Raw genomic sequence first — 19,554 nt, 5'->3', positions numbered from 1 at the left:
TTCAAAACAAATTATTGATGTGGCGAGGAGAGGGCGGAGTCACGCCTAAAGTTGGAGGGTGGGGGGGGGGTGGGCACGAGCGGGACAGCGGTTGCCCTGGCAACTGCACTAACGCACCGACCATTCATTTAAAACTCCCAACAGGTAACTGCCATCGTCCCGCTGAGGAGGAGACGTGTCCGAGGGATTAGAAATGTTCGTAGATGGAAGTTAAACGCAGGTGGTTAACTGAGATTAGGTAAGGTTCTATTTTATCGAACGAAGATGGAGTTTGAGACGACGGAGAGAGTCCGCTCGACACCGAGCCGCTACGAGAAAAGTTTGGGGCTCCTGACGATGAAGTTTGTCAGTCTGCTACAGGAGGCGGAGGATGGCGTCCTGGACCTGAAAGTGGTCAGTAAAAGCGCGATTTCCGGTCAAAGATTAACGTTCTTAAACCGAGCCACGGTTCCGACAGCAGACGTGAACAAAGGGCTGTCAATCACTGGTGGGGCCGGTCAGGTGCACTGATTGGTCCCCCAGGTGGTGGAGGTTAGCTAGCCGCCATTACCCAGCAGGCCTCCCCGGTTCATGTTGTTGGGGTCAACTAGCTGAAATAAGACGTCAAAAACACGTTTGGAGGATTTATTTTGTAACCAGGTTTCTGTAAAATGACATATAACGTCACTTATTTCAGAATGCTTTCATATATTCTCGGTATGCCCACATTTAATCTCACTACAAACCCCAGTACAGATTTGCTGGATGTCAGTACTTTCACATGTTAGCGATGAAGTTCCAGCTTTTTCTCTTCATACATGTCAGGTAACAATTTTTGATACTTATCAAGAAGTTAAACATTATATTCATGAGATGAAGACATCTGTATATGTCAATGATCTCAGTGTAAAAAAGAAGTCTTAGTAGTTAGTTGTTTTTTTACTCAAAGTGCATTTTATTGTATTTTCTGTCATACAGCAGGATCCCGATGACCGTGTTGAATCAATTAAAAAAGAATAACAAGGATTTAAAAGAAATACTCAGATAAACAAATTATACCAAAACGTGCCAAGAAAATCTAAAGTGGGGCTTGGATAAGGATTATGGAAAAACCTAGAGGAGATATGCTCTTTGAAAATAGCAAGCCTTCCAAAGTCTTTGAAAAATCTGTAAAGCTAAAAAGTTTGGGAAAAGTCACAGTAATTTGCATCACAAAGAAGATCTGCTGAGAAAATCCTGTTTCATTGATTTACTTTTTGTCAAATATACTCAGAGAAATCCATGTCAACCTTTTCCAGTTTATTTTTAATTGTCAAATAGATGTTTCAGAGATTGTATGTTCATGAAAATGTTCCTCAAAAGCATTTAAACGTTCTGGAAATGTATTGGTAAAGATGTGTATGTTAGGGTTAAGGTTACGAGACAGAGCAGTTAGAGATGACAACTCAGTGGAAATGGTGGTGACAGATGAGCAAGTGACATGCCATGTATAGGAGGGGCGATTAGTAGTTTTTTGTTTTTTTTTCTTTTGCAGAAAGTGGCGAGCACTGATTGCAAGTGTGTGTGTGTGTGTTGGCATTTCATTGACCACAGTGTCCCTCCTGCCATCTCTCGTGTTATTTTCCTCTGGATGTCTTCACTTTACATCAACAACACTCTAGAAATTTGGACATTTAGAATACTGCTCGGATGTAAAGGCTTGTCAGGGAATTTGAAATATCACCACTATTTGCTTATAGATTCTAACTTGCGGCTGTGACTTGTGATCAGACAAAAAAAAAAAAAGAAAAGAAAATGACTGTCTTTTTCTTTGTATAAATACATGATTTTGATCGGAGTGGCGAGGGAGTTTTCCCTCTCCTCTTGCGCGCCAAAGCTGGCTAATGTTTACACAGCAGAGCCTTTTCCCCCTCCTTCCTCCACCACTATTGTATAACTGTCCTCCTCTGCCAACAGGTTTGATTTGCTGTTTGTGCAGCTGATTTGCCACATTCTTGATTTGCCAAATTCTTTGAGCCCCCCCCCCCCCATGTAGAGTTTGCTGAAGAACTTTTCCCGATGCCTAAATTGTGATGTATTTACGCCAGTGAACAAGAACCTTTATGGACATTTCTTCCAAATGTACAGGCTGCAGACAGTTTGGCAGTGAAGCAGAAGAGGAGGATATATGACATAACTAACGTCCTAGAAGGCGTTGGGCTGATCGAGAAGAAAAACAAGAATATAATCCAGTGGAGGTTTGAGATAACATCTTCTTTATTGTAAAAAAAAAAAAAAGACCTTTTTATCACCTTTTTAAAATTTTGAAACTTTAATATCATAACAGCACTTATCAAGCTATTATGTATTTATTTTTCTCTCGTCAGAATAGATTATGATATTTTCCAACAAAAAAAAAGACACAAAAGATGCCTGGGTATTTGGATGTTGGAAGTGCTACTCTTTGGTGTTTGATCCTTGTGTACAGGGGGGAGAACAAGGGGAGCCAAAGCCAGGAGGTGCTGGATCAGGTGACGGTTCTGAAAGCCCAGATCACTGAGCTGGAGGCCCAAGAGAAGGAGCTGGACAACCAGAGGATGTGGCTGGAGGAGAACATTAAACACCTCAACCATGATCCAATCACCAGCATATATCCTTTGACACTATCTGACACTAGTTCAGGGTTTGTGTCTGGTTTCTTCATTCATGTTTGAGTGCAGTAAACTAGCTGGTCCCTTCAAGCCGGAGGAAAGCAGAGATGCGTCCGCCTACATGTAGAGCTGAAGCCTGTGATGTCACGTTCTAGTGAAACTATATGTTCATGATTAATTCTGGTTCTGTCTTATAACAGTTAATGCCAGTGATGATGAAATCCCCAACTCCATCCTCTTCATAGATATAATTACTGTTGTCCATCTCGTGTGAAATCCAAGCCGAGCTAATCCTCAATGGCGCAACGCTAAGTCCAGTTTTTCCAGTTTAGTGTCTCCATTTTTCCTCTTGCACGTAATCGCCGTTGTTTCCTTATCGCCTCCTCACTTATAAGTTTGTAACACATGAAGACATCTGTAATGCGTTCTGTGGAGAGACACTTCTTGCTGTGGTGGCTCCTGCTGGGACTCAGCTCGAGGTGCCGCTGCCTGAAATGGTTTGTCACCCCTCACAAGCATGTTCCACTGATGCGGACACATACAACTTTGTCCTACTTAGTAGGATTTGTTACACAGATTTGGCAATAACTTGAGCTTCTTCTGTTTGCTTGAAAATCAATACAAATGGTCATAAACTCAGACAAAACACCACACTAAGATAACCAAGAACTTCAAGAACACATAACATAAATTCATATTGTGCTCTGATATTTAAAGCTTTTGAAGGAATTTATTTGCAGGCTACAGATAAAAGGTGCTATTAAAACAAACGGGAAAAAAATCCTTGAAATGCTAGAATTGGACTAGAAAAAGGTGTAGGAACTTGAATGTCCGTGCTGCTGCATCGCAGGGTCAGAGTGGTCAGAAGAAGTACCAGGTGAACCTACGCAGCCACACGGCTCCCATCCAGGTGATACTCATCAACAAGGACTCAGAGGCCACATTACCTGTGGTCTTCCCTGTGCCACCCACCGAGGAGATCTGCCCAATTCCATCTCCGCCCAGCATGGCCGTCGGGCTGCAGAGATTCCCTCTCTCTATGTCCATGTACTCCACATCTGCCTCCACTACATCCTACTGCAGCCAGGACTCTCTGTGCCCAGACCACCAGATGGCGCTGCCAGAACACGATGAACTGCTGACGCCCTCATCCACCCCTCCTGGTATGCAGATGGGTAAGAAGCACAAATATGAGATGTTAAAGGGCTTGTTACAAGAACAATAAATGTATTTTGTTCCCTTTGAAATCCACGAGTTACTTTTACAAGCTTTTACTGGCAAGTGTAAATCTCCCAGGAAAAAGCTTTAACACCATTTTTAATATCTTGCAGAAACTCACATCTGATAAATCCAGCAGAAGATTTAAACTTTCTCTTTCTTCACAATCTAACAATCCATATGGTGGAAAACATATCTATAATTTTATATTTGATATGAAGCAGACAGAAGAATTGGCTGTCTTGATAATTCCACAGTTGTGTCACTCCTGAGCAGCTTCATTTCTGTGTTTCACAAACCTCGAGTGTTGATCCTCCACTCAGAACTTTAACATGTTGGACATTAATCTCCCACATTTGTTGCTGCTATAAAATTTGGCTGTTACTGTCGAGTTTTGCGCCAAATCTGAACAAGCCTTTGATAAACGTATCATGGTAACACGAGTGATATCACTGATGGAAGCAAGCCTGTCGGATGTATTTCACAATGTGCCGCCTGCTTAACTGTTGTGCTTAATCCTATTTTAGTGTTGTTCTAAGGTTGAGTTTTAGTGTTGCCTGAGCTTGATGGAGGTTCAAGAGACTGTATTTATGTGGTGTGTTGAGTACCCACGCTGGACCGTCATCATCAGGGGTCACTTGGGGTGAAGGATAGCTGTCGTCCATTTTGGTTGTTTTTGGACGTTTTTTGGGGGTTGGGAAAAGGCTGATCCTGGAGCTACATGCAGTTTTGGAGTGAGCTGGGGTGGTAGTTTGGCCTAAGTTGGTGGAAACTTTTATGAGTCTGCACTTCTACTTCTCTGCATAAATGTTATGAAGCGCAGCTCCTTCCTTGACTGCAGCGATTTTTTTCCAGGTCTCTCTATTGGTTGCTGTATCCTTCCAGGTGTTATGGTCAGTGGCTCTTTTTGATGCTCACTTTATTCTTGTGTCTTTGAGAAGCTGTGAATATAGGACTTGTTTTGGAATGTGAGAGTGACCAGCCCATCTGAGCTGGTGTCGGGTGGCGGTGGCAGTGATTATGGGAATCTTATCAAACGTCCCAGCTGATCTTGATGTCTGTTTGTTTTTGAGGGACCTCTGATGAATCTGTATGAAATGGTCCTGATTCTGCCTCTTTTGGCTTTGTGCAGATCAAAAATCTCATTAAAGTCACCAATCAAAGTGTCCTAAGTTAAGTGACAAAGAGATGGAAAGTGTTGGAGAATAAATACGGGAAACTCTGCAGTCGTGATGCAGCAGAATGTAACACAGTGCTTCTACATGCCGATGCAGGTTATTCAAGTGAACTTGTTTGCTGTGTTACAACCTCTAAAATGAGCAAGTAGTTGAATCAACTCCTCTAAAATATGCTTTCAACAAAGCAAACACTGTACGTGTGAGTCAGTGCAGCCCTTTTTAATTAGACTGTGTTCACTTTAAGCAGTTTTTCCTCCATTAAATTCACATTTTCCTGTGTTAATACAACTGAGAGCAGTATGTGACATCGATCCACTGCTGAAGAGAAACAAAAAGCAAGCCGTGTTGTAATGAGCCGAATCATGTGAATTTGGGTGATTATTGCTTCTAATGGTTCCTGTTTAGCAGATGACTCAGAAATACCAGACGCTCAGCAGGCCCAGTCATGCAGGGACAGTCTAAGAGAAACGCCTCTAAACCGTGTGACTGTCATGAAGCGAAGACGCATCGAATCACTCACAATGGTTTATGACAATTGGGTTTCATTTAGTAAATAAAAACAAATAATCATCTGCCATGTCCATGGGAAATAATCAACAGTTGTTTTCTTTTAATTTAAATAGTTTAAGGTCATTTAAACGGTTTTAAGAAATGTGTTTGTTGCACTTGCATGACACATAATGACAAGACAAAGAAATTGATATGGGGACAACCAGGATGTAAAAGATTGAACTTTGTAAATCCAATAAATTGATAACTAAAATTTCCCTTTCCTTAAAAAATGAAAATACCTCATTCAATTGAATTAGGACAGTTACTTTGATATGGAAAGGATCCTTGATGTGTAAATGATCTGTTGAATTTCTTCAGCATGAAGTGAACTGTTGGAGTCGCTATAGAAGCCGTTGCTGTACATGGGGACTGTTGTTGGGGTTGGATTGCATTTGTGACTTGACATGATTCTGGCTTTCAGACATTGCACTTGTGATGTAATTGGGTGGAGTGTGTGTTTACCAGCGGGGTGGAGGAGGTGCATCCTGCACGTCACACAACATTCTGCATTTGTTAGTTTTAAGCCAGGCAGTGAGACTGCATATAGATGTGGACCCACATTATGAGGGGCAGCAGACTAAAGACAGGTGTGACTAATCTGACCTTTCAGTCTGAGGTAGGACAGATGCACCACTTCCCTTTGCCGAAGCTAAAATAAGAGGTGATAAGAATCTGTGTTGTAATGGGGTTTGACAAAAGAAAATTCTGGGAAAAATGTTGGAAGTGAAACCCAGTCTAGTTGGAGGAATAATTAACCACAGCCCCGCAACGTAGCGTAACCGATCGATCTTTACTGTTCACCCCGTCCCACCCCCCACCCTCCACGCAGAGTGTCCCACTCAGCCACCATCAGTGTTGGAGCAGCAGCAGATGGAGCTGGCCGGCCCTGAGTTCCAGTCTGTGCTGGACATGAGCAGCCTGCTGAAGCTCAGCTCAGCAGGAGACCACACGAAGGACCGAGAGGGTGAGGCCCCGTGATGGTACCAGTCCCTCAGCAGAAGTGATCGTACCCTCCTGAACTCTTCTTTGGTTTTTTATTGTTGTCTAAGCTCAGACTTTCACACAATCTTAAATGCCCTCAAAGGGTTTGCTTCATACTTAAATAAATCCTTAACAGGGTTGTGTGTGACTGTGAGACGCACGTTCTGAAATGTTCACTTCTTGGGCAGCCATAACGGTTTACTGAGTTTTGGAAACTGACTCTAGTGACTCTTGTCCTCTCAAGCCGTTAAAGATAAATTCAACACTTTTTTCCTGTATTGATTAGGAGAATGTGAATTGAATGACGAACTGCTAGTTTGTTTGAGATTTTATTTAATTGTAGTTTTCCATACATTATTTTGGGATATGAGTTGTAAAAAAACTTTTTGGTTTTTTTTGGAATGTTCTTTCAGAAGCTGTTGATCTAATTGATGAGCTCATGTCGACTGATGGTAAGTATGTCAACTCCTGCCCCTACACTTAGAGGGACGAATCAGCTGTTTATGTACTCTTCTCCTTCTCGTCTCTCTCTTTGTACGCAGGCATGGACTACAGCTTCAATCTAGATGAGAACGAGGGCGTGTGTGACCTGTTCGACGTGCAGATCCTCAATTACTGATGACCGACGCCTACTCCTCCGTACGCTCGTACAATCTCAGGAACGACTTTTTGCCTTTCACTGAGGATGCCACACAGATATAGTTAGCTGGGTTAGTTAGAATTCCACATCCAATACTTAAGCATGCCATTATCATCCATCTCTCTTCAAAGGTTTGGCTTGCTAGATCCCTTTTAGAAAACGGAGCTCCAGCCAAAACATAACATCTGAACAAGGATGCGATGAGGTATTTATGTAAATGTCCCCACTGAGTGGTTAGTGGTTTACAGGGTAAAAGTATCAACAGACAAAGAGGGCGCATTCATGGATGTAAGCCAGGGTAAATCCTTCATGACCCTACTGCACTTTTGCATGCACATGTATTGAGGCGAGCACTCAGCCATTTCTCTGTATCGTTATTTGGAACTGTGCCAGTGTTGAGCTTTATCGCCATTTACAGTAATGATTCAGTATTTGCTGTTGAATCAACCTTTGGTAACACTGGTAACATGGGGACGCCGCCACCTCCGTGTTGCATTTGATAAAATGGCGTGTTGTATTTAATCGGTGAGTGTTTTGGTTACATGTTGTAACCTTGTTCTAGTGAGGGGGGGGGGGGAGCTAGAAAGTTTTCCTTTCTAAATTATTGTGACACTGCCATTTCTCAAGTTTTTGTATCATAAGTTCCTTTTTTTTATACATGTTGAATAAGTGATATTTTTAATTAACTTAAGAGGAAAAAAAACAATTATTGGTTCTAGTTTGTTGAAACTGAAGCTGGTTGACTGCCTTGGTTGTTGTTAAATTATCATTGTTTCTCATCAGAAATATCAGATGTTAAGAGCCTTAGTTGGCATTTAGGGATATTTATAGCCTTGAATGCAAAAAGTAATGTTTTTGTTACATTTTGTTATATGCACATTTTTTTCAATAAATGAGTTGAATCTCACAGTACCATTTTGATAGTTGACTTTAACATTGTACATTTATACGCAAGTAAAGTATTCAGTCATTTAGCTATTTTCCAGGACTTTTGTGGTTGTGGCTGAACTGAGAGTTACCAGATGACATCAGTCAAATGGCACCAACATCGAGGGATGCATGGGCCAGAGCGTGACATGCAGCTTCCCTTAAACCATGTGATTTGTACCAGCTGGGTTCAAGGAAGTAAACAGTCCAAGTAATGAGTGCAGAAGATTTGAAATCGTAACCTGAAGCGATGGAGGGCACAGCAAAATACTTCAAGATGAAGCCATAAAGTCTAGAGTGTTTTGTGCTGCTTTTTTTTTTTTTTTATTGTCTCTTGTACAACTTGAAACTAAAGTTGAACCAGTGACCTGTTTGCAAAGAGCAATAGAGTAAACATGAACTTAAACTTGTGTTTATCCTAATAGGAACTGTGTACAAGAACTGGACTTTCACCCAAGCGCTGTTAAGGTTTCAGGGGGTTAAGCAGTGCAGTCGCACAAATTTATAAATCCCTTGAGGTCAATCTGTGTCATTTGCCAGTAGCAAGAGAAACACCGTCTTCACAGCATCCTCTCATAATTTTTTTTTTTTTTTGGAGGGGGGGGGGGGTTAGCAAATTCCTCAAAGATCGATGCTAAATTTGTTGGAACTTGTATTTTCAGACAGATTTGGTGTATCTGAATTGAACTCAAATTCTTGTCACTCAGTGCAAAACAATGTACTCTGAAGTTTTGAGGAACGAACCACCACAAGATAACGGGCTGATGTGTGTAATATGTGAGTACAATACAGTTTTTTTGATTTACAACAAAACAGAAAATTATGAAGTAATTATTTCCACATATTGTTGCACTGCAGTTTCCAGCACAAAGCTACAACACAGAACATCGACTGTACTACAGCACTAGTACTATATTGTGAAGTACTACTGCGGCAGTCTAACTCAGAATGAGAAGGTGTTGGTCTCCTGGGAGTCACCACGAGTGCTGAATGATATTTCCATCCCCTCTTCAGCAGGACTTTCGTTTGGCCTCTTCCTTCTCTTCCGGCCAAACTTTTTGACCAATTTCATTATGTGCTGCTGGAAGGAAGACCCCATGAAGGCGTAGACGATCGGGTTCAGGCAGCAGTGAGTTAGGGCCAGACTCTCTGTCACCTGAACAGCCTGATCCAATGCTTTACTGGTTCCACAATGGGTCACTAAAGCGTAGACGTGGTCCACCGTGCGGAAGACCTTCAGGAAGTTATACGGCAGCTGAGTGACCGCGAATACACCCACGACTACCAGCAGTACACGCAGAGCTTCCCATTTCTTGTCCCTGCCCTCGGTAGGGAGGTTCTTCAGTGCTCTGCCCACGTTCCAGTAACAGATCACCATGACCAGGAGAGGAATCAGAAATCCCAGCAGCACCTCTGCTGTCTCCAGGAGAGCTTTCCCTCCTCCAACCATAGATGGAGGATAGATAGGCAGACAGATATTCCTGTCCGATAGCCACCTCACTTCAGAGAAGATGACATCAGGTATGCCCAGGATGAACGCTGTCCCCCAAACTACCAGACACACCTTCCAACAGTGTCTCCTGGCAAATATTCTCTGCAGCTGACCTTGGCCTCTGCCCTGCACCCTGGCTAGTGCGAGGTAGCGGTCCAGGCTGATGCAGGCCAATATCATCATGCAGCAGGTGAAGTTGACCGTGTAGCAGGCCGACACGATCTTGCAGAAGACTTCTCCCAGCTCCCAGCCCCTCGCCGCGTCAGCAGCCCAGAAAGGCAGCGTGAAGAGCAGGAGGAGGTCTGCAACTGCCAGGTGGGTCAGGAAAACATCCGTCATGGTCCTCAGGCGTTTGTGGTAGATGTACACAGCCACCACGATACCGTTCCCTGCCAACCCCACCACCAGACACACGGTGTATACGGCAGGGAGGAAGAGGGCTGCAAAAGAACGGATGTCGCCTTTCTCACACATGTGGGCGTAGTCGTCATAGCTGAAGGTGATGTTGTCATAGTCATAGTCGTCCTCAAAGACATCCATCCTAATTAGATCGACCTGTGGAGGAACACTGGATTACTCTTCTGCTTTATCACAGTCCTACTGTGGGGTGAATATTAGCGGAGCAACACAAATTTCAAGTTGAATTATACAGACGTAAAAGTTGTGAGCGCAAGAGAACAAAGGCATAACTGTTGGAATAAGAGCTTTGTAAAATAAGCAGGTTTTCATAACTATTATGCTGTAAGATATCAGGTTATACCTTTGAAGAAGAAACTTGGCAAATACTTGTGCAACTACTCATTGCATCCTTCCCCAAACAGTTCATTCCTTTTGTTCCTCCCCTGAGATAATCTGTTCACTCTGCATTTTCGAAGTGTGATAACAAGAAACGGACAGAGGAGGGTACACAGTTTAAACAAGTGCAGATGGTGTTAACTTTCATATTTCCATGGAAACCCCTGGCCCAGATATCTGCCTCGCAGAACTTGCTGAGGATGATATGTTTTTGGAATATCTACTTGCAAGGTGAATTATTTCAGACACATTTGGATATTCCTGGTTAACACTGGAGGCGGGTTTTAAATGTGATCTTTATTTCAGCGGCAGCCGTGGAGAAAAATTCCTCCCGGTTTTAAATGTGAATTCACAGGAACGCTGTGAAGGAATTTCCTCAAATTCAGTGAACTGATTAAATGTTGCTCATCGTTCAAAGTGGCTGTGACAGCATAAAATACAACCGCAACGCTGGAATTTTCCCAGTTGTTATGACAACACTGATGTCTAATCAGGTGAAATGAGGCAGTTTCACATCCAAAAGGTCAAAGGGCAACTTTAATGTGATACTTCACACCGTCACTGTTTGGGTGGTGGGAAGTTCCGCTCAAAAACATGATGATTTACTTCCAATTGATGATTCGCTCCAATTCATTAGAGGAAACCCTGACTCTACACGCACAGCCTGATCTCTAGCTGATGATTCCGACTTTGCCAAGTGTAGCTGATGACCTTCTTTGAGGTTCGTGTGACTCCAAAACAATTTACTGTCTATCTGACATTGGAAATGGGTAAGAAAAAAAATTCCTCTCATTTTTTTCCAATGAAATCTCTTGGACATAGCAGATTGGAGAGTCTCACACATGCAGGACAAAGAGGATGTGAAATCATCCAAAGATTAAAAAAAAGTCCACGTACATTTTTTTTTTTTTTTACATCTCGGAGATCTCATACATGTCAGTAAACTGGATCTGCTTCCAGACAACGAGAAGTCACCACTCCTACCTTAGGTCACTGCTTCTTCTGCTTTTCTGGCCGGAGAGTAGGGAATCAGTCCGGTTTCAACTTTTGTAGTGCCACACAAAAAAACTCTCTTCTAAGGAGGAGGTGGAGGAAGAAGAGCAGCAGCAGGAGGAGGAGGAGGAGGAAAGTGAGAGGGAAGTCAAGTGACAGGAATCAAACCACTGCATATTTATTTTGGATGTCAATTTCTCTTGTTTCATGGGCATGAGAGAACATGTTCACACTGAGACAATCAGTTGGCAACATTTCTGTACCACATACGGACATTAATTGAACCAAATATGTCAGGGAAAGGGAAAGAAGGGCCCCTCCCCTTTTTCCGTGCTGATATATAAATACTGTCCGTGAAGCCTGACTTCATCTGCGCAGTAGTTTGGAACACACAGAACATTCCTGCACCTTGGAGGAACTGTGCTACAACTTATCCACCTGCAAGCGATTAGCTATTTAGTTTAACCTTGAAAAAAACGAAGGAGATAGTTCAACAGATTTGGCAAATGCTAGCTCTTATAGCAGGAATACATGCACCACAGTATTAATGACCATCCTGCAGCTAAAACCACAGGTACGGTGCAAAATTACATTTGAGTTTTAATTCTCACAAAGAGACATCTTGTTTGTTTTAAAGAACTGCTTTCATTGGGCCGCTCTGCATTTCCCCAGAGGTCAGCGCTTCAGCTGCACCACCCAGGAACAGCTATTACCAACAAACAGGGCAGAAAAAACAAACATTGGGTTCTTATATAAAAATATTAATACAGTAAGACTTCAATTTGACTGGGAAGATCACTTCAAGCTGTGTTTCATCTCCATGGTGCATACATGTCATAAACAGAGTGTTGTCTGTGGGTGTTAAAGGTGAAGTCAGAAAGATTGTTGCCATTTTAGCTTCACAGTGGTGGCAGCATGGCTCAGAGGTACAGAGGCCGTCTAGTAATTGAAGGGCCGTTGGTTTGATCCTCACTTTCCCCGGTGACCATGTTCAAGTATCCTTGAGCAGGATACTGAGCTCCTGATGGCCCTGCAATGGACTGGCGACCCGTTCGACACTCAAGTGATGTGGCCACCAAGAGGTTCCATTCACCAAAATCACATACTCATGTTTTCTCACAGTATATATTTTACCTTTTATTTTATTTTTATTTTAAAGAAAAGCATTGTTCTTTGTATTTATGCTCTTTTTTTCCTCTTCTTAAATTTCTCATCTTGTAAGGCCAACATTTTTGGGGGAAGGTATTTACTCGTCAATCAAAGGACAGCAACACGTGTTTATCATTATCTCTGAAAGCGCTGTGTGATAGTGACACTTCAAACATACATGGCATGCGCGACAATGTCAGTGCTCCCTCCAAAGCTCCGCCCCCAAATGAGTGGAAACCAACTGGAGCACTCTGATCTGATTTGATGATTGGTTGAATGACATGTTTCAAAATGGAGGGACGGTGCAAACTCGATAAAACTTGTGTTACCAGCTGCCTGGTCTTGTGCTCTGCTGGTTTTCCACAGACAGTTAGATAAGCAACAGGCAAACGATTGAACAAAAACATGTCTTCAGTGGCTGAGCGCTTGACCTTTGCATGCAGGTGGAAGTTTGATATGACAACATGAATTCACAATTCAAAAGTTATGCAGTGACTCATTTTTTTCAGTTACATGCCAATTAGGATCGGAGCTTCTTTGAAGAGTTGGTGACTTGGGTCCTTTTTCAGATTGGTGACTGGGTAAATGAGGAAAAGTCACGTGTCAATACATCATGAATAAAATTAAATGATCACCAAATATCGACAGATGGATTTTGTTATATGTACGCACAAGTGATCCACATCCACCAGCTCTCAAATCACAGTTGCTCGGATATTGATGTTTTCTGTTGGTTCTGTCCTGCGCACTTCCTGCCCTCTGCAACAAAATCATGGGAAATGATTTATTATTATTCACACAAAACAGAGTTCCTTGTATCATCATAAGCTCACTGCTAACACCAAAAAACAAAAACAATTTGTCTTTCTTTCTCAGCGGTAATCAGACATCATAAGGAGGAGCTTCTGTCAAAGCCAGCGATGTTAGCAGCTCGAGCGGATCCTCTTACCACATCAGAGGAAGGCTGTGAAGGTTCATCTGTCAGCAGAGCCGCTGCGCCTGCAGACGTGAAGGTTGTGATCAGCAGGAAAACCTGGAGAAACAGCAGGAGCAGCAACACACTTCTTCCCATGGCGACCTGATCACACTGGCGCAGTTGCGAAACACAGGTTTTTATGTACTCACCACCTGCAAATGATCTCTGTTGAGACAGAGGGGGCGAGTTGGGCGGGGGAGTGTCTGTTTTTAAAACTGGTTATTTGGCCTGAAAAGCCTACATCCTTTATCAGTCAAGGATGAAATTGATTGGATTTTGACAAGCAGCTAGGAGGTGCACTATTTTATATCAAGCTGCCTGTACAACGCAGAATCTATGCTCATTGTTTTTATGAACATGTCGATGAGGAACAGAGCTTGTCTGAAGAGTTGAAGACTTGTCTCACAAATGTCATGAAAACATTTAGAAAATGACCAAATATTGATTCTGTCAGTCAATCAATAGTGGTTAGAAATAAAGCTTTGGTTGCTTTAAAGTTGGATTCATGTGGACTTTTTGTTGACTTTCACAGTGAACCACAATAGATTGCGGTCCAATCCAGGCAGTAGAATGCAGCTGTTGACGACGCTCATCTGTCAGCAGAGCGGCTGCACCCGCAGACGTGAAGGTTGGGATCAGCAGGGAAACCTGAAGAAACGACAGGAGCAGCAACACACTTCCTCCCGTGACGACCTGATCACCCTGGCGCAGTTGTGAAACACGCAGGTCGGTATGTGCTCGCTGTGTTCACTCTGGAGAAAGAGAGGGGAGTTAAATGAATACTCACAAACAAGCAGCCTGAGCTCAGGACTTAGGTTCTTCACCGCTCTGTCACTTCTTTCTGTCTCCAGCTGAAGTGTTGCTGATGTTAGCCACTTTTCACGTCCAAGCTAAGTGAACGTGCCTGGCTCTTTCTGCATTCTGGGTTAGACATGCAGGAGGGGGGAAAAAATGTATCTTAAGACACCTATTGGTGGGTAAAAAAATGTTTTTAGGGTGAGGAATCATTTTAATAGATCATCTAAATACACAAATGTTTGATTAATAGCTTGACTTCCATGTTGCAATCCCCTCTTTTTTTTTTTTTTTACTTTCCTGCTCATATCAGTGAAAGCCACTAGAAAGTGAAGGTACAACGTGAACGTGAAGACAAGGACGTGACTCTCAGAGGAAGAAACAAGTTAGATATGATTGACACGCTGGTTAAGACATTAAATGTTGCTCTCCTACAACCTTGCATCTCAAAATATGCCTTTCAGGTATTTACCACAGCACCAGCAGGCCGCCTGTTTACAGAGAAGTTTCATGTTTGTGATCCGAAACCTTAGACGAACAATCTGTTTGAATCAAACCACAAATCCTGCAATCATGTCATTTTGAATAGATCTTTTATCTTCATGTAATTTTTTACTCACAATAATTTATTCCAATCAATACACAGAGCAGGAAGGAAAGCTATAGAAACGATTGCTGAATGAAAAGAACCAAGCTGACTGACTCCATCTTGTGGTCAGCAGATAATAACATAGGTGTCATTTGATTAAACCAATATATCTCCAGAAGCGTAAGAACTGATTCAGTACTTTAATTCAGCGTCAGTACTACACGATGTGTTTGTCACGTGCTCTTTATTTTCCTTAAAAACTGGTGTTTATGATCTGTTACAGGGCTCGTGAGCTCTAGTTGGCGGAGACGTTGGGATTTTTGATCAGACCGTCAAAACAAGAGAGTTTTGGTCCTTATGGAACCAGTTCATAGCAAAATTTTACCTAATTACATGAGACACAAAATAAGAAAGATTGAGCCATGTAAAGTATTATTATATTTTAGAAGAAAATGCATTCATTTCCACTTCTTCTCCATTCCTCGGCATGGGCTGACAGGTCCTGAGAAGCGTTTGGAGCTTGTAGATGTAAACAGTTGTTTACATGAACATGGCTTCCTTTGAAGGAAGTGGGGGCTAGAGAGAGAGGGGGGGGGAGGGGGGGTTATTCAGGTAACAATAAATTCTTGCATCAAGATCCAGTTTTATAACCACCAGTTCTACTGTGACTTATTTTCCTGAACAGCTCAATGTATGTTTAGAATATATTACAGGACAGAAATTGATTCGAAATAAATTGTACTTACTGGTGGTCTCAAACTTCCGCATCCTCCTGGTCTTCGCCAACAGTTACCCCGGGGTGGCATTCTTGGCCTTCTGGGTAATTTTCTACCAAATTGTCCCTAAAACAAAATTGATTTTACTGATTTATGTCATTTGTTTTGTTTTTTGCAAGGGCAGAGCACAACATAACTGTACCGGAGACTGATATCACTTAATTTTCATCTTCTTTTTCCCTGGGCTGGTCGATGAAATAAGAACAACACATCCACAAAACGGCTACTTAAAAACCTTAAATAATCAATTCCTGTTTCTATACGCCGACACCCACCACTTTCTACTTGTTATGCTGGTAATACTCTTATAATAGAAATAATAGATTCACTTCAGACATAATAACACTTTCTCTTAGATTTACTCTGAAACAATCGATGTGCGTCAGGGTTGAGTGACTGCTGCTATCAGTAATCAGTGGGTCTCCTTACCACACCAGGACGCGGTCTCAGAGCAACAGCATCGGCAGACGCGAAGGCTGTGATGAACAGGAAAACCTGCAGACTCAACAGGAGCAGCAACACACTTCTGTCCATGGCTGATGAGCTCCAGAGTTTGCTACAGTTGTGTCATTATATACTCACAGCAAACAAGACACTTCCATGACCGCAGGAAAAACATCCTGTTGGTCCACACGAGCTCACACCGGAGAGACGTCAATGAAATTTACTGCCACCCAGATTTCACGTTATTGTGGTTTTACAAAGAGGAAGCTGAAAACATGTTGCCTTTCAGTTATCAGAGAGGAAAATTACAGATTATTATGCAAGTTTTTAGGGCGGGTGGTGCAGTGGTTAGCACTGTCGTCTCACAGCAAGAAGGTTCCGGCTTTGAGCCCAGTCTTTCTGTGTGGAGTCTGCATGTTCTCCCTGTTCCTGTGTGGGTTCTCTCTGGTACTCCGGCTTCCTCCCACAGTCCAAAGACATCAAGAGGGGACGAGGCTGATTGATACTCTAAATTGACTGTAGGTGTGACTGTGAGTGTGAATGGTTGTCTGTCTCTATGTGTTGGCCCTGTGATGGACTGGTGACCTGTCCAGGGTGAACCCCGCCTCTTGCCTGAAGGCTGCTGGGATAGGCTCCAACACGGACCTTGTGCAAGTTAGGAGTAAAATGTTGCAAAAGTGAAGTTCATATTTATCCCTCCGAATATTTGTAAGTTTATGAAATGGACTGTTTATGTAACTTCAGTGTAGTGATTCCCAAAGTGCACCATGGGTACACAGCAGGAACATGAGAGGGATGTTCAATTCATCAATAAGACATTTATAATAAAAATTGAGAAATGACTAGTTTTGGGTATAAAACAACTAGAATAAGGAGTATTTTCTTGCATTTGTTAATTCACCAGTTGTTGTTAGCTACATCAACTACAATCACATATTTCTGCTTATGCATAAAAAAGCTTCAGTTTAGTGTCATGTGATGATAAGAGATCTTATTTTCAAATTTTAAACATGGGGGCTGCAGCATCCCTGATTATCAGGAAGTGAGTTTTATTTTGGTTTCCATAGAAACCCTAAAACAACATACACCATTACCAGCATTATTCTTGCGTGACGCTACATGTTGTCTAACTCAGGTTGTTTCTCAACCCATCTGCGCTTGTGTAGGAATTTAACCACATTCTACCGTAAAGGAATCAAAGTAATTGCACCACCAAGTAGAAAAAAAATGAGGAGTCACAAATAATTGATTTAAAAAAGCAAGAAAAACAACATTCTGGTCTCTGAATACTGTTTTTTTTCCCCTTTCCATTAACTATGATGCAACATTTCAGAATAAAAAAAAAACGTCCCACATTTTCAACACATTCTGAAATGTGATATTGCAGGATGAGAGTATTTAAAAGTCTGAAAAAGTTATGGAATTTGAGCTGATATGCTTTCTTTCAATCTACAATTACAATATATAAAGAACCAGCCTATTTCTTTCCTTTTTTACAGATTAAAAAAACAAAACTCAAAACATTTTAAGTAAAAAGTTGTATTTTGAAAAAAACAAAACAAAAAACAACGTCGGCAGGTTTTTTTCCCCCCTGAAAAAGAGCATCAATACAAAGAACAATGCTTTTTTTTCATTGTTAAAAAAAATAAAAAATAAAAGGTCAAATACACGCTGTGACAAATCATGAGTCCACCAGCAGTTTTCAGGACGGTGGTTGTCAGAAAATGCCAAATAACAAAGGTCTTATTCTAATGGTTTGTTCGCGCTAACCGTTTTAGCTGTGCACAAGATCGCAGTGAGGTGTCAGTCACACACCGATCACCGTCGCCACACCGGCTCACCCCTCGGAGGTTTCCGCTTGTGAACGGAAGAAAAGAGAAACATCAGTGTTATGGTGTATATAGTCGCTGAGCTATGATTGCTCATCATTTGGGGAAGGGCCTTGGAAAAAGTTGAACGTTTTTAAACAATGAACATTCATCAAACGGCAAACATGGTTTCCACATTAGACATCGTTTCTTACCCGGGGGGTACTGGAGGAGAAGTGGGACCTGCTCTGTCCTCTGGCTGTTGTTGAGACAGAGAAGACAGAACAGTTGATGTTAAAAGTATAACAACAACAAAAATCACAACACGGCAGCTTTCAGAGTGGAACAGCTGCTGTTTCAAGCAACTGCTGGTTTGTCACATTAATCATGTTAAGTTACCCCTTGCAAACCTAAAACTGAACCACTGCCTGGTCTCCTCCAACAGCCATAGGGTCTTATTTTGGTTCCTGTCCCAGGGTTTCCTCTTCTGTTGGGGTTCCTTTTTCTCTCCACCTGTTAGCAGGGACAAAGGTCAAAACACGACAAACTTTTTGGGAAACTTAGAACTGAGAATACAGCGTAGACGGTGCAATCACTTAAAACATACATCAGAGAAATACCAAACAACAATGTGCAAGGAAGGGAGAGCCCAGGGAGTTAAAGTTGACTGCATTTTTATAAAACTGAGAAGTGAATCAGGTTTGAACACTTTGTCCTGACTTTCTCATGTAAGACGACAATATTCTGATAGCATAAATGCAGTAGAAAAAAGTTAGTAGGTTCATAACACAGAGGTGAACCTCTGAAAAGAACACCATGGGAACAACAACGACAAATTAAAAACGTGAAAACATTTTGCCGGGTCATATTCTCTTCCAGCGGAGACAACCCAACGCACATCTCTCCCATTCTGATGAGAACCGTCATCATCACGGAATCAAGAAGCTCTTTACTGTCCTCTTACCGGCTCAGGAGGCAAAGGACGACCTCTCAACACCGTGGTGGCGTCCATAGAGCTGAAGGAGGTGACGAGCAGGAAGACCTGCAGACACAGCAGAGCCAGCAACACACGTTTGTCCACAGTTCACGAGCTGATGACCCCGTCTGTGTTACCCACGTTGGGGGTCCTTATATTTGCACCGTAAAGCAGGAAAGAGGGTGTGTGCAGATAGAGGATAACCCATCCACACGCACTCTTGCAATTTGAAATAGTTTGTTTATTCAAATCATGAACTTCCATCTCAGTTAATCTCAGCTTTCCTCCCATGAGTTTCCTCATCAGACATTTTCTGATTATATAAGCCACATTTTTCAGCAGCTTAACATGAAACAACCTTTGCACTTTTAGTAAGAAACTTCATGGTGCCTCACTGAGAGAAGATATTGTATCGTAATATTGTATTGTAATATTGGGTAACTTCAACTTCATCGAGTTCATGAGGTGTTTCAGTGTTTGTTCATTCAGTTACACACATTTGCTGTATTTTGCAGAGAAAATTCTTTTTGATACAACATGCCTTTTGAGAATTTGAAGTAAAAATATACGACAGTTTATAAAAAAAACCCCATCACACTATAACCTCTCATCCATTTCTCATAGATTAGCCGTGCCATAACTGATTCATCAGTCAT

At 42.1% G+C, this 19,554-nt stretch overlaps 2 protein-coding genes across 6 annotated transcripts; one reads left to right on the top strand and one right to left on the bottom strand.

Annotated features, from left to right (window-relative positions):
- Positions 1–94: 94 nt before the first annotated feature.
- e2f5 (E2F transcription factor 5) lies at positions 95–8,090 on the top strand. 3 transcript variants are annotated; one of them, XM_086204137.1, is made up of 8 exons: positions 95–393; positions 2,107–2,216; positions 2,447–2,608; positions 2,998–3,106; positions 3,460–3,772; positions 6,387–6,521; positions 6,952–6,990; positions 7,081–8,090. In XM_086204137.1, exons 1-8 carry the CDS (start codon positions 265–267, stop codon positions 7,155–7,157), a joined length of 1,074 nt encoding a protein of 357 aa, XP_086060263.1. In that variant the 5' UTR covers positions 95–264; the 3' UTR covers positions 7,158–8,090. The 3 variants fall into 3 exon arrangements, with proteins under 3 accessions (XP_086060263.1, XP_086060262.1, XP_086060261.1); XM_086204136.1 differs by having other exon boundaries at positions 3,460–3,784; positions 6,955–6,990; XM_086204135.1 differs by having other exon boundaries at positions 3,460–3,784.
- On the bottom strand, positions 6,565–19,043 carry ackr4a (atypical chemokine receptor 4a). Of its 3 annotated transcripts, none has more exons than XM_086204132.1 (9): positions 18,887–19,043; positions 18,322–18,435; positions 18,138–18,181; positions 16,100–17,971; positions 15,641–15,736; positions 13,484–15,470; positions 13,207–13,293; positions 10,358–13,111; positions 6,565–10,152 (listed from the first exon to the last, which is right to left on the bottom strand). In XM_086204132.1, the coding sequence occupies exons 8-9, from the start codon at positions 10,421–10,423 to the stop codon at positions 9,049–9,051; spliced, it is 1,170 nt and encodes a 389-aa protein (XP_086060258.1). In that variant the 5' UTR covers positions 10,424–13,111; positions 13,207–13,293; positions 13,484–15,470; positions 15,641–15,736; positions 16,100–17,971; positions 18,138–18,181; positions 18,322–18,435; positions 18,887–19,043; the 3' UTR covers positions 6,565–9,048. The 3 variants fall into 3 exon arrangements, with proteins under 3 accessions (XP_086060258.1, XP_086060259.1, XP_086060260.1); XM_086204133.1 differs by having other exon boundaries at positions 18,333–18,435; XM_086204134.1 differs by having other exon boundaries at positions 6,567–10,152; positions 11,377–13,111; positions 16,100–18,181.
- Between the last annotated feature and the right edge of the window lie 511 nt (positions 19,044–19,554).

The sequence above is a fragment of the Aulostomus chinensis genome, chromosome 5 (genome assembly GCF_037954235.1).
Source record: "Aulostomus chinensis isolate RoL2024-O1b breed Wild chromosome 5, RoL_Achi_v1.0, whole genome shotgun sequence".
Lineage (NCBI taxonomy): Eukaryota > Metazoa > Chordata > Actinopteri > Syngnathiformes > Aulostomidae > Aulostomus > Aulostomus chinensis.
The sequence above is the reverse complement of the archived record's forward strand: the minus strand, read 5'-3'. Positions and strand labels throughout refer to the sequence as shown.